Source organism: Labrus bergylta, chromosome 23 (assembly GCF_963930695.1).
Source record: "Labrus bergylta chromosome 23, fLabBer1.1, whole genome shotgun sequence".
In the NCBI taxonomy this organism is placed as follows: Eukaryota; Metazoa; Chordata; class Actinopteri; order Labriformes; family Labridae; genus Labrus; species Labrus bergylta.
Window position 1 is genome coordinate 17,784,287 of NC_089217.1, and position 13,240 is coordinate 17,797,526.

At 40.9% G+C, this 13,240-nt stretch overlaps 1 protein-coding gene across 1 annotated transcript in view; it reads right to left on the minus strand.

Moving 5' to 3' along the window:
• nav3 (neuron navigator 3) overlaps positions 1-13,240 on the minus strand; it is a 225,412-nt gene that overhangs the window by 147,736 nt on the left and 64,436 nt on the right. Inside the window, 1 exon segment of the mRNA XM_065951515.1 lies at positions 10,020-10,072. Within this exon segment, the coding sequence (XP_065807587.1) occupies positions 10,020-10,072 (53 nt within the window).

Genomic DNA, 13,240 nt, shown 5'->3' on the forward strand with positions numbered 1-13,240 from the left:
TAGCAGGGATCAGTGAGAAGGAAGTTCTGTTTAAATGGACTGCCTTGTTGTGAGACTGGGCTGAGATTTGTTTGTGAATGACTAGAACAAATGATTCAATTGGTTGGCTGTCTTCTTACGGCAGAAGGGTTGTATGACTTCTGTGTCCTGTATTAAGTAAAACTTGTCAGGAGGTCTAATCTTTGATTGAGGAGAGGTTTTTTGGATGGCCCAGTGTTTGACAAGAAAGACATCCATTTTTCTTATTTAGTTGACAGATTTTTCCATCCAGCAGGGGATTCAAACCTAAGGTCACAAGCTCCCCTCTCTAACATTGAGGCATCCAGACTGTGAACAAGGAGGGAGAGTGAATTGTACCCCCGGAATAGCTAAAGTTCCAGCAGTGTAAATAAACCATCTGCTTCAGCCCCTCTTTGGGCCACTCGCTGCCAAATGCTGGACATGCACGATGACATCAGGGATGTTTGGGAAGCCCAGCGTTCCCATCATCCATTTGTCGGTGTATTTCCAGACCGACTCACTCTTATAATAGGTGAGCATGCCTGACAGCCAAGATGGCTAAAATCAAATTAACAATCTGAGGAAAAGTGTCACACAGATGCCAGTTGGTTTAGCCTTACAGGAAGTGGAGCCAGGGATTCAAATTAGGAAGAGGATAAATTAGAAGCAGGGATTAATAGCGAGCTGTGAGGATGATGAAGCGTCAGGCCGGTGAAGATGATAGCACTGAGTGGCTCGTGCCGTTTGTCCTCTTGTCTGGCTGCTGTGCAGGCTGCCAACAGATGGGGCCCAGATGACACTGGAGAGCTTTAATAGTCTCAAAGAAACCCTAGACTCAATTAGGCCTCACAGGCAGCACATAAAGTCCAAACCTGCTTCTGAAGCTCAAACACAGAGCACTTTGACTTTGCTTTGCTGTTTCCACTGAGGCTTATTGAGATGGTGTACCATGATTGTTTTAGTGCAAGCTTTACTGTATGTTATAAGTAAGAGTTAATAAGAGGAAACAACAGAAGTTCTATTGATTTGAATTTTGACCTGATATGCACTTCTATTTCCTACATTTAGGAGTTAAGTAACTATGATATTCTTTACAGTACTCAGCAGCTAGGAGGATTTTGGGAATATAATCTGTGACTATTCTGTACTGTACAAGGAATAAACTGAGAGCATTGGTACGTAACAAGTTCTGAAAGTTTCCAGCAACAAATACAGTAACATTCATAATGGAACCTTTTTTAGAACCAAATGATAAAATCTATATCATCAATTGAGAGGAATAGGGAACAATGCAGCAATGTTCTGGAAAATAAAAATAAAATAATAGAAACATTCTGAAGAGTACAATTTTTCAGTACCCCTGAACAGGCTGGCAGGAACAGATCTGTGTGAAGTAAGGGTGAAAAAACCCCAGCCATTTGCATTCAGCTCACCCTGACATTTTTGTGAAATATCTGAAGGTTATTTTGCATGTGTGAAAACACCATTACAAATGCCATGGTGAAGTTCGTTCAGCAATCTAGTGCAACACAAACTGATTTATCTCCAAACATGAAGACCGTTAACATTTGACAAACTGCAACACAATTTCAAACAAACTCACACTCGCTGTAAATCATCAGCTAAAAGAAATTACAGAGTCACATCACACAGGATTGGGGGAGGGCCAAAGCTGCAAATGGCTGATCTAAATATGATCCATGGCACACTTTGGAATCCAATACCACAAATGAAAAGATGCAGGAGAGTGTTGACTTTAAAGTGGGGCGACTTGTTTGATGTCATCTCTCCTCGCAGGAGCTGTGCAGCCCTCTGCTGACAGATGTTGCATCTTTGCATTCACGTACCATTTTTGGCGAGCATTTGTTTCTTTCCCTGAAATCCTTTGCTGAGGTCGCTAGAAGCTGAACGCACACACCAACGCATGCATACACACACACCCAGAGAGTGAAACTGCACAGTCATCTGTATTGCAGGGAAGAGCTCTGTGGTTTGCTAATGATGTCTGTCTATAATGAGGAGGATTAGTGTTGCGAGGCTTTAATATTTTCTGCTGAATGGGCCTCTTCTTGTGTTTGAGCACGAGTCTTCAGAGAAATGAAGAGAAAAATACAATTCCTTCACTCCATTCAAGAACCTGGGTGCACGTCTGAATCCTTTGGATGTCTGTACAATTACTAGGAAAGTGCACTGTCAGAGGGCGTGAGGTTCGACATGGCAGACAGATTGCAGAGTGTGCCATGAGGTGAGTGAGACGTTTGAAGGATTCACACAAACACTGCGCGAAAACCTTAATCAAAAATGCATTCAAAACTTTTACATTACATGTGTTAAGTCAATGCCTTTATCCAAAATTAGGACAGAGCCTAATCGATCAAATTCCAGTCCGAAAGAGATCTCAAATGAGTGAGGACAAAAGTGCAAGATGCAAAAGGGGAAGACATCAGAAAAAAGCAAAGAAAATGTTTTTTCTGGATCCACAACACTATTTTTTCCGATGAATCTAAATGCATCTCCAAAATCTACCTCACATCACCTTCTGGAAACTGAATTCATCCATATCTAATCCACTTTTTCCATTGTTACTTTTATCTATCAACAAATAAAATGAGGCAAACAAAGTGAAAAAAGTGACATATTCAATTGAGTGGAAAGAAACAAAAGCAGCCTCAAATCTCAACTGAGTTGAAATCCCTTTATACCATGCTCCTGTCACTCCTCGTTCTCATCATCTTCAATGGCGTGCTCCGTGGTTGCAAACGATTCCTTCCGGGACCCGAGTACGTGGTCAGTGCGAGGGTACGCTTCTGTAGACAAAGCCTGCTCCCACATGTCAGGAACAAATTCCGAGCAATCATTCGTTTTCTACGCCAATAAAATCAACCAAAACTATTCTGTTCCGTCACACAGCAGCCACAAAGTCCACTGGGGAAAAATGGGCATGTTTTGCAATTTCGACCAATCTGACCACTGGGAAAGACAGGGCCTCAAATGTGGGGAATCCCATTTGCATTGACAATGTCCATGTTACACAGGCTTCAGGACCTGTAATAGACTAAATGTTGTTCTCCTCTGACTTAAAGAAACTCCTGAACATGAAGAATCCAGAATGAGGGTCTTACACTTTGATGAAGTTTGCAGCACTTCAACGCTTTAGAGAACAATCAGGAGGGAATCTTTCAGCAGTATTTAAAGTCGTGAGATGATAAACTAATGGGTTATTTATCTAAATGCTGGAAGGATGTGTAACTAAAACATCTTATGCATTGCAATATTTCAACCTCAGTCTATGCAAAGTAACGGGACAGAATTATAAAGTCTTTGACATTTCAATCTTTAGTTTAACAGGAGCAATGGAGTGTGCAAACATTTGAACTTTTGGTATTAATAGAGGAAACCTGCACACCATAAAATGCAGAGTTTTATGTCATGTAACAAAAAGGTGATTAAAGGTCAGACTCTTTTACATATGATGCATGAGGAGAGTAAATTAGAAAAAGTAGAGAAGGGAAAACTAGGACTGTGCGGTAATAAATTCAGATTTCCACTGTTTTTTCTGCCATCAGAGGTGATAACCTTCAGCCCCATGATTCTAAGAACTAAGTGTTCAGGCGCCAGTTGTGGACTTGGAGGGGCTGGCTAAGTTTGAATAAACAGGAAATATTGAGATAATATTGCTTGATCTGATCCTCACAAAAAAACTTGAGGGATGTGATGGATACATCTACTGTAGAATACTGTAAAAAAAAATACGTTTTCAAAGGCTGATGAGTGACAAGATCTACATTTAGGAGCTGTTATTTTCTCTCCTGTAGATCTGTCAGACTTTTGTTGGCGTTACTGACCGAACCGTCCAAATACATGTGACATCCTTTGTCATTGGAGGTCAGTCTATGGATGTACCACAGACACAGTAAGGCACAAGAGTTTTTCCAGCTACAGTCAGCAGAAAATGTTTACTATGATCAGCAAGGGTTCACGCATTGCGGTTGTAAAAAAAAAAACAACAAAAATGCTCCGTGCTACATGATACCATCGGGTCCACTGTGCTGGTTTACATCCTGGTATTAGAGCATTATGACAGTAGTCAATAACTGGAGCTACAGCCCCAGCTACAAGCAGCAGACAAACCACATTTGACCGGTATTGCCAGCCTTCATTCATAAATACATTGTTATTAAGTTTAACCGACTAGTAATTCTGGCCCGGTTAGCGAAGGGTGAAGATCAGCACATCGTGACTCACAACAGTTAGGCAAAGCAAGTTCATGTATACAGCACATTTGAGCAACGAGGCGTTTCACAGTGCTTCATTCACACAGGACATCAAAAGCATCACGAAAAAGGCTCGAAAAAATATTAAAAGAATAAATTTAAAGTTAGTTAATTTAGTTAGTGAGCTGTTGAGAACAAGCTAACGTTATCAGACTAAATAAACCAGAGCTCTCCTAGGAATGGCTGGAGGACCAACCTGCAGACTTGAAATAAATCAATATAATGTTCTGCTTGATGGATAACACATTCAGTATTTGTATCATCTTTGCTGTTAGCTCTGGTATTAAAACGCAGCTTGATGCATGCTTGGGCTTGCATACTTATAATTAAAGGAAAATTTAAAAAACTGATTCATCTGTAATGATGCACAGTGTTTACAAAGTCACTAATCAAACCATCTGCCAACCGGAGAGCCTAAAACCATTTTCTGATTCTCCAAAAATCTTTATTTTGGGATTCTAGAGAAAGAAATCAGTCGCCCTAAATGCAACTGGAGTAAAGCTTTATAAGGTAAAGCAAACAGAAAATAATCATCTGATGGGAGCAGATGTCAGTGAAAAGCCATTTAAGAGCATTGTTGGCCATTCTGCTTTTGACCATCCACAAACATGCTTGTGTTTCTGTTGGATTAGCTCTGCAGGAAATGGATGGACTGCAACTCCCTCGTAGATCAATGGCATTGTTAACATGGGCTTAAGAGTAGAAGAGTGTATTATGTATGTAGATTTGTTGTAAAGATGCTGGTGCCGCGCTGGTCTTTGCTCCTCAGCTTCAAGCAGCTGCTCAGTTGGCCTCTGTCCACTGACCGGCCTGAGCAGCGACCAATCACTTAGAGAAACTGGCCAGTGATGGTGGGATGACTGCTTCTAGTCCCAGTAGAGGGTAAAAAAGAAATCTGTGCAGAGGAAGTAAATCTGACTTGTCTAACCCCACTAAGACAGCTGCTGCTACTGTGATGTCCCCAGCCAAGGCGCTTAAACTCCAGGTGTGAGGTGACCAGTGGCAGCTGTCCAGGGTGCACAGATGAGTGCCAATAAGATTCAAAAAGTTAAAAAAAAAAAAAAAAATAGCTGAAGTTGGACAGAAAAAACACCGGCGGTAAAAAACATTATGTTTAGGATTTATAACTTTAGAATATTGGACTAACTGGCCAAAGCAAATACATTTGCTCTTAAACAGCCATAAGTCCATGTGTCATCACCTTGATGGTTTTAGTTCATCTGGTCCGACCAGAGAAAAAGAGACACTACTGCATTTTGGTCCGGCTGTTCATGCTGACTTTTGCAAATGAGCCAAGAGCTGCAAGCAGTAAGTCACATGGCCTGCAGGGTAAATCAATGATTGGACAACTTGGCAACCTTCATCGTACATCATCAGTGCTACATGGAGCCAAGTGGAGTTAATCAAACTCTGCTGACCGATGGCCGCTCATGCTGCACTTTACAGTGCGATACATGTTGATTCAAATTCTCTGGTGTGAGAAAGCATTCCTGAAGACTGTGACAATATTAACACAAATCTTCCCACATTTTTATAATAATAGATCTATTTTTTTAAATGATAATTCATTTTAGCAGGGTGGACACCTTCCTTCACAGGTTTTTCCTAAAAAGAAGAATTTACTGATAGTTTTATTTAAATTAAAGGTTTTAATGCAAATGTGCAATGTATGAAGAAGCACAGCATCCACTAAAAACAGACAAGAAAGAGTCCTCTGCAGGTCTCAGTCCAGATGCTTAGCACCAGACTTTGACTCCTCTGAAACTGGAAAATTCACCAGAAAGAAACCAAAAACGTTAGTGCACCCTCAGTCCTCCATCATCGCAACTAGGGCTGGAAATGGCTTCGTAAGTTTAAATCCGATATGATGTCATGCAATACAATGTGAAAAGACACAGCACAACACAATACCATACACTCTGATACGACATGTGATACGAGGCCCTCGGTAAAGATAGCATCACAATACAGTGACTCTGCCATACTGCAAGACAATCATATAATGATACATCAAAATTCTGATTAACTGAAGGATATGAAATGTCTCTGACAAGGTTAAGAGCAGATCAATGTTTTCATTTACTGATATTTGGCGTCAGTTTCACTTCTTCTCACACTTCATCCTTTAGCTTCTTAGGAGTCATGAAGTAGTGAGTCATATTGTATTTCCTTTTATTAAATTATTTATGTCTATATTTGACACCAGAGAAGATAATTTTATTGCACAAGGTAGGGCGATGACATATTTCCTTATCAATATGAAGTCTCACCCCGACTCTTGACGATTATAAAACAAAATGGCGTATTAAATTCTCTACAGTTCAGTTTCTGTCTAGCACCTGTTTCTGTACGTTTCTGTCCCCTGATGACGTCTCTTGTTTGAATAACACCGATGCAAACTTCCAGCTCGAGCGCCTTCAAAAATGTGCCGCAGTAAAAACCTTGACTTGTCCAAACAGTGGCTCTGCGCTCTTGCTATATTTCTAGTTGATGTTATGTGTTTCTGTATGTGCGTGTCAGATGTTTCCTTCCTTCTGCGCCCGCAATATAAGCAACCGTGCTTCCTCAAAAGTTCAATTCCCAAGCTGGCCGTACCCTCTGTGGGTCAGAGCAGGTGGTGGATCAATGGGCTTAGTAAGTGACTGAGACAAAGAGCGGGCTCCACACACACACACACACTCACAGAGGTTGTTGGCATATCCAGCCGCATGCTTGCAGCTCGCCCTGAGAGACCAGCGTGTCAGTCTGAAGCGAGCTGCGTCCAACCAGGACCAGAATCCCTGGATGTGACAAATCACTTCACAGAGGTTTTAACTGTGTCCTTGCTTTGACACATTGAACCCACAGAGTGACACAAGGGGTAACCAGGACTTGGACCTTTACATTGTCTTCCTTCCTGGTTCCTTCATGCTGTTTTTCCAACAGAGCATGCGGGTCTGTTTCCATACAGCTGGTCTCGCCCCGGAGGAAGAAAGAAAACAGCTGAAAATGGTCCTGGATGTGTGTGAAACCAGTTGTAAAATAAATCCTACATTCCAGTGATCGAACCCTTTGGAACATTTCCCAGATTTTTCCTCAGATGTCCAAAGAGAGGGCGATCAAATCCACAGATTCTTAAGTAGAAACTCTGACACATTAAAACATGGTTGCTTGAATACTGAACTGCAGCACCTGAATGTGTAAAACAGAAGTTTAACAGAAGGCTCCGGACACACACAGTCAGCAGCAAAGACGCTCCTCACCCACACTGTCTTATTAAAGAAAGCGCGCCGAAGCAGCTTAACTGCTTTAGTCACTTTTAATGGAAGGAGGGCAGATGCCAGGGTGAAAAATCAACACTGCATAAACACTTAGTCAACTCTAGTTAAAGCTGGGGGTAATTATCTCACAGTGACGACAATCAGCGGTTCTTCAGCCCGTCATCTCATTAAAAGAGGGAAATAAGGAAACCGCCGGCATCGCTCGGCCCGCATGGCAGCCAGAAATACAGATGACTGAACAAAGCGCAGCAAGTGAAATCAGTCTGAACTCTTCAGGAATGTCGTGTGTTTCCGGTCAAATGACAAAGATGTTCCTAACTTCTTTCTGAAGAAGTAACTCTGCCATGTTCTCACTCTGAACTCTACAAATCAACAGCTCGTTCAGTGGATACAGAAACCCTTCAGACCACGACATATACGTGAAACACTTGATAAGACTTTCAAAATCTAGCTAGCTGAGAAACATTTCACATTTTATCACTTTGCAACAAGAAAGTGAAGAGTCATTTTGTTTGGATTGAGGAATCAATATGACGACACACTAAAACCACCAACTGAAACATTAAGAGACAATTTAAAGCTCCTGTGAGAAGTTTAAATCGGGTTATAACACAAACTGAAATGAATGGAAATTGGTTCTTAATGACCTTAAAAATACAAACAAGACCATCAGCAGAAAGAGTCATTATTTTTACATTACTCTTTTTGATGCTTTGGACTTTTACAGCAGGGTATATGTGTCAGACAAAGCCGAGAGTACAAACAGAAACCGTCTTTCCTTTTGTATTTTCCACAGCAAATATTCACACAGTCATTGGTACGACTGTGTGAATGATCTTTTTGTCAAAAAAAAAACAAAAAACGAGAAGGACTTCATGAATAAAGAGACAGAAGGTACAGGTTTGTCCACAGGGGGGCGCCAAAGTTGACACAAATTGAAAGTTCCTCCCAGGAGCTTTAATAAACGTTATGTAAGTTAAACATACATCCAACCCTTTAGGTTTTTCTCGCTCTTCATTAAATGGCAACTGAGTTCAAATGCCCGTTGTAACATTTAGCATCAGGACGACATCCAGAAAAAGATCTAGATGGGTAAGATAATGTTAAAGTTGAAGCACTGTGCTGAAAACCAAACTCTGGGAAATGACATGTTTGGAGATAAAAGGGTTGTATTATCTCTGATCACAGTTCAAACTGTCTTTGGTGGGTCATTAGTTTTAAATGTGAGCCTGACTTATAGTCTACCATCTTCCCTAAAGACTTCAGCTTTCACCTTGTCTTTAATCTAGTCCTTACTGCCAACCAAACATCTTTCTGACTGTGACCATTCAAAGTAAATAAACAAGCCTCACACACAGCCTAACCATTATTACTTTTGTTAATATCCAAAGATGCAAATGGAACTGAGTTTCAATATAACAGAGTAAAAATATACTTCAACAAAAAGATTACATGCATCGACCTGTAAACATATAGATGTATTATTAGCCAAAAGCTCTAGAGTAAAAGTTTTACAGACTTACAATGCGTATGTTGCATTTCAAGGTCAACATCCCAGAAGAAATTTCTCATTTTAATTCTTTTACAGTGTTGTGTAGCTTTGTCGAGTGGATTCTTATCGAGAGTTTAGTCCCCTTTGAAGGGTCCTAGAGAAACGTACGGGGTCATGACATTGTTAATACCATTGGGGTATTACAAAAACTAAGTTTGAATACAGAAATATACATTTTTATGAACCTTATGATCATCTTTTTGAAACAAAGGACGTGTATTATTCTTTGGGTCTGTAACAGTGAAAAAATAAATAAGAGTCTAGACAGGTAATCTCTCTCTGACGGATCCTTGCAGGGTGCAGTTTTATGACTGTAATATATATATATATATATATATATATATATATATATATGTATGCATATTTTTTGGTTTATTCATATATTTAAATCAGGGACATTGTACTAAATAACATTAGTCTCAGAAGAGAAAAGATGCTTTGTACCAGATTTAGCGAACTAGTTAATTCCCATCTGATGTCAAATGATACAGATGATGGCAAAAGTAGTTAATTAAGATTTTCTCGTATCTGTATGTCTGCAATCAATAGAGAACTTTAAGAACCACAAAGGGAGGGTTTAAGTTCAGTTTGTAAAAATCACTTTCCCTGATGTTTTACTTGCAGCTCTTTCCAGGTGAAACAGTGATGCATTTTCACTCCCAGGTTTATAGTAGTGACATTGAAAAGATGCAGGCAGTAGCTGTGGGTAATAGCATCAGCTGAAAGCTTTAACATGTATTGTGATACTATATTGAACTGTTTCTCTCTGATGGCTCGGGTCAAAAGAATCTCAAACTCAATGTGAAACTTTATCGCAGCCTCCTGGTAAAACAGTTTAAAGTCACAACTTCAGCACCACTAACATACATGCTTTACATTTTCATGCAGCGGGACAGATGAAGATGAATATTAATGTCAGGCTGTAACACTCACCATTTGCGACTGACTCCTGGGGCTGCCATTGATATCCTCCACCTTCTCGTTGGCTGCGTGAGAAAGGAAATGAAGAGTTTTACTGTCGTCCCATTCTGAACTCTGACATCCCCACGTCCACACACCTTTTCAGTTCAGGTGCACACATCCAGCAGAAAACCTCTGCAGAGCTCAACATAGTAGAGTGAGTGTTTGTGTGTGCGCATGTCTGTGTGTGTGTGTGTGTGTGTGTGTGTGTGTGTGTGTGTGTGTGTGTGTGTGTGTTGAGGTGCAGAGCGATGCAGGAAAGGTCTGGGAAGAAAAGCTGCCTAATTCGTCAGCTGCCGCCAGAGAATTACTGACAGGCCAGCTCGACTTCATTGTCTGTTGGGGCGAACGGGGAGGGTAAAGTTTCAATCCAGCAGAGAGGGAAGAGAGAGAGAGAGAGAGAGAGAGAGGAAGAGAGAGAGGAAGGGAGGGAGAGGGAGAGAGGGAGAAAGAAAGAGAGTGTGAGAGAGAGAGGGAAGGAGAAACAGAGAGAGAGAGGGAGGGTGAGGGAGAGAGAGAGTGAGAGAGACGAGGGGGAGAAAGAGAGAGGAGTTGGAGAGAACAGGAACGAGCAAGGAAGTTAAAAAAAATAGAGATTTATGGACAGCATCAGGGAGACAGGCAGCACATGTAAAAGAGAGGGAAAAGTGTCTGATGTGTTCGGGTTTGTGAGTGAAACAGAGAGAGGGAGGGGGGTGTTAATGAAAAGTTAACAACAGTGATGGAGACATAAAGAAAGGAAGAGAGAGAGAGAGCAAAGACAGTAGACGTCATAAGAAGAAAAAAAGGAATATGTGAGAGATGAGGCTGAGAAGACACCAAATGAAAAGACTAAATTGTAGAAGAGCTGATGCTGGTATAAAAGATCTCATCAATTAGTCAACTGTGTGATTATTAGAGGGTTCATGAAGCGGTCAGTAGAGAGATTTACTGACCATTAACGGCTCGATTAACTCGGTCACTGTGAGTGGCCCTCAAGAAACTCCAATCCTCACCACGAAGGTCCAACATCTGAACTTCTACCAAAGTTTGAAATTGCCTTTCATTTTCTTTGGTAGTGTCTCTTAACATATTCAATATAAAACAAAAGTCACTGTTACATAAATGATGAGTATGACTGGTGTCTTGTGCCCCACTCTGTGGTTAGGGTTCGGTTCAAATATGATTTAGGCATTAGGTTATCTATCTGTATCAGACAAGATGATCGACAAGTCCTAACTGAGACCTGAAAAATGCCCTACATGTCGTCTCGATCCAAAGACTCTGAGGCTGCAGTGGACACTGGAACATTGTTCTCCAGGATGGGCACAATCTGGATCACAGATGGACAGGCATGTAGTTTGGGGGTCAGCCCTATGTTCCCACATTTGTAGGACATTTTCAAAATTAGGTCTTGTGTTCCTATATTTCCCTTCAATTTAAGCCCTATCCTCCCACAAGACTTTTTGGAAGCACTTTATAGTAAATGAATGAATGAATGAATGAATGAATGAGTAATTTTATTTCGATCAGCAGCAGCAGAAATCGTCACAATCACAAGCATTACAAGAAAAAATAAAATAGGCTGATCAAAAAGGGTTTCAGCTGAAGCAGAGATGCCGAACCCTTGTTTTCATAAAGTCTTAGAAATGTGGGAACATAGGGCTGTGGGAAGATAGGCTCGCTCCTGTAGTATACTTAACCTGACTCATGCTAGCCTTGTCTGCTGCTCTGATCCAGTGACACTGCATGCCTCGCTCTTTCTGTCCTCAGTTCATGAGACATATCCCTCTACTGCCTCCCTTAGGGTGGAGGTGAGTAATGTGGTAATGAGTGTATTGTTCCTGTGGCCATCAAAGCTCCTATCTCTTGTATTGATGAGGAGCAAACGCACATGTGCAACTAATAACGAGAGTCAAAGGATTCTAGCGCTCGAGATCGGAGCATGTCACCAATCACACATTTTAATCAATAACTACATAATATATACTTTGTCATTTTAAAATTCTAAATGTATATATAGCCCTATATTTAAAAAAAAGCATTTAAAAAAATGTTATTCAGTGAAGGTCTGTCGTTCTCCTTGTGTGGAGAGGCTGGGCGGGGGCCCTATAGCGCCCTCTATTGACCAGCTGCCATTGGTTCATTTTAAATCTTATTTTTCTAATCTTACACGGAAAATGTAATGGTAACCTCAAAGCTTCAAAAGGCTTGTCCACAAACCAACAGATAACACCAAGCTTTGTTCACATTCTGTGATTTTAACAACTATGGTATTATACTTCATATCTATATATCTAAGCATGTCTGAAAGGGTCAGCCCCGCCCACTATTTATGACTGTGCAGGATGTGAGGAGACATGACAGGACAGCCTTAAAAGGGACTATAGGACACCTGCTGAGAGGATGCAACAGGTGAAGAAAGAAAACTTTGGAATAGCTAAAAGGCATGTATCTCCCATTTGTATAAGATATATCCCTCTCATATACTCATACTGTACACTAAAGTCAGAAACTGGAACTGTGATATGATTACTGCATTTTTCATGTCATCCCTTTAAACACTCTTTGCAGAAAGCGTTTATTCAAATAGTGCTGCACTGAACTAAGAACAAGAGCAAACAGAAAAAAGATGAAATAATTAAAGAGAAGAGGAAGACATGAGAGCTGAGGGAGACAAAGAGAGAGAGAGAGAGAGAGAGAGAGAGAGAGAGAGACATAGAAAGAGTTAGAGAGGGGAAGATTGACAGCGACAGAGGGGGACATTAGAAGAGCGATAGAGCTCCACAACGACAAGTAGAAGGTGAAGAGACAGATAGAAGGAGGGGAGAAAAAAACGATATATAAGTGACGCTCTCTCTGGGGTTCAATGGGTGTCATATGCCTCTCTGCACCCCTGGGTGTCACAGCTACAGATTTCTGCTGCTGCAGATTAGCCAGCACCCAAAATGAGAGAGAGCTGCTGAGATTTGGCCCAAATTTTGTTTCAGACTCAAGAGCAGCTTCCCTCCGACTCACCACAAGAAAGACAGAGTAGAGTGTGTGTGAGTGTGTTTCTTCATCTACCAGACAGAATTAATTACAGACCCATGCAGTGTGTTTTATTGCTGCTGATAACATATTGTTTAAGCTTTACTTCAAATCTGAAGTAACGCTAAAATAAGTCATGCTTTCAGACGCATGTGTGTGTGTGTGTGTGTGTGTGTGTGTGCCTG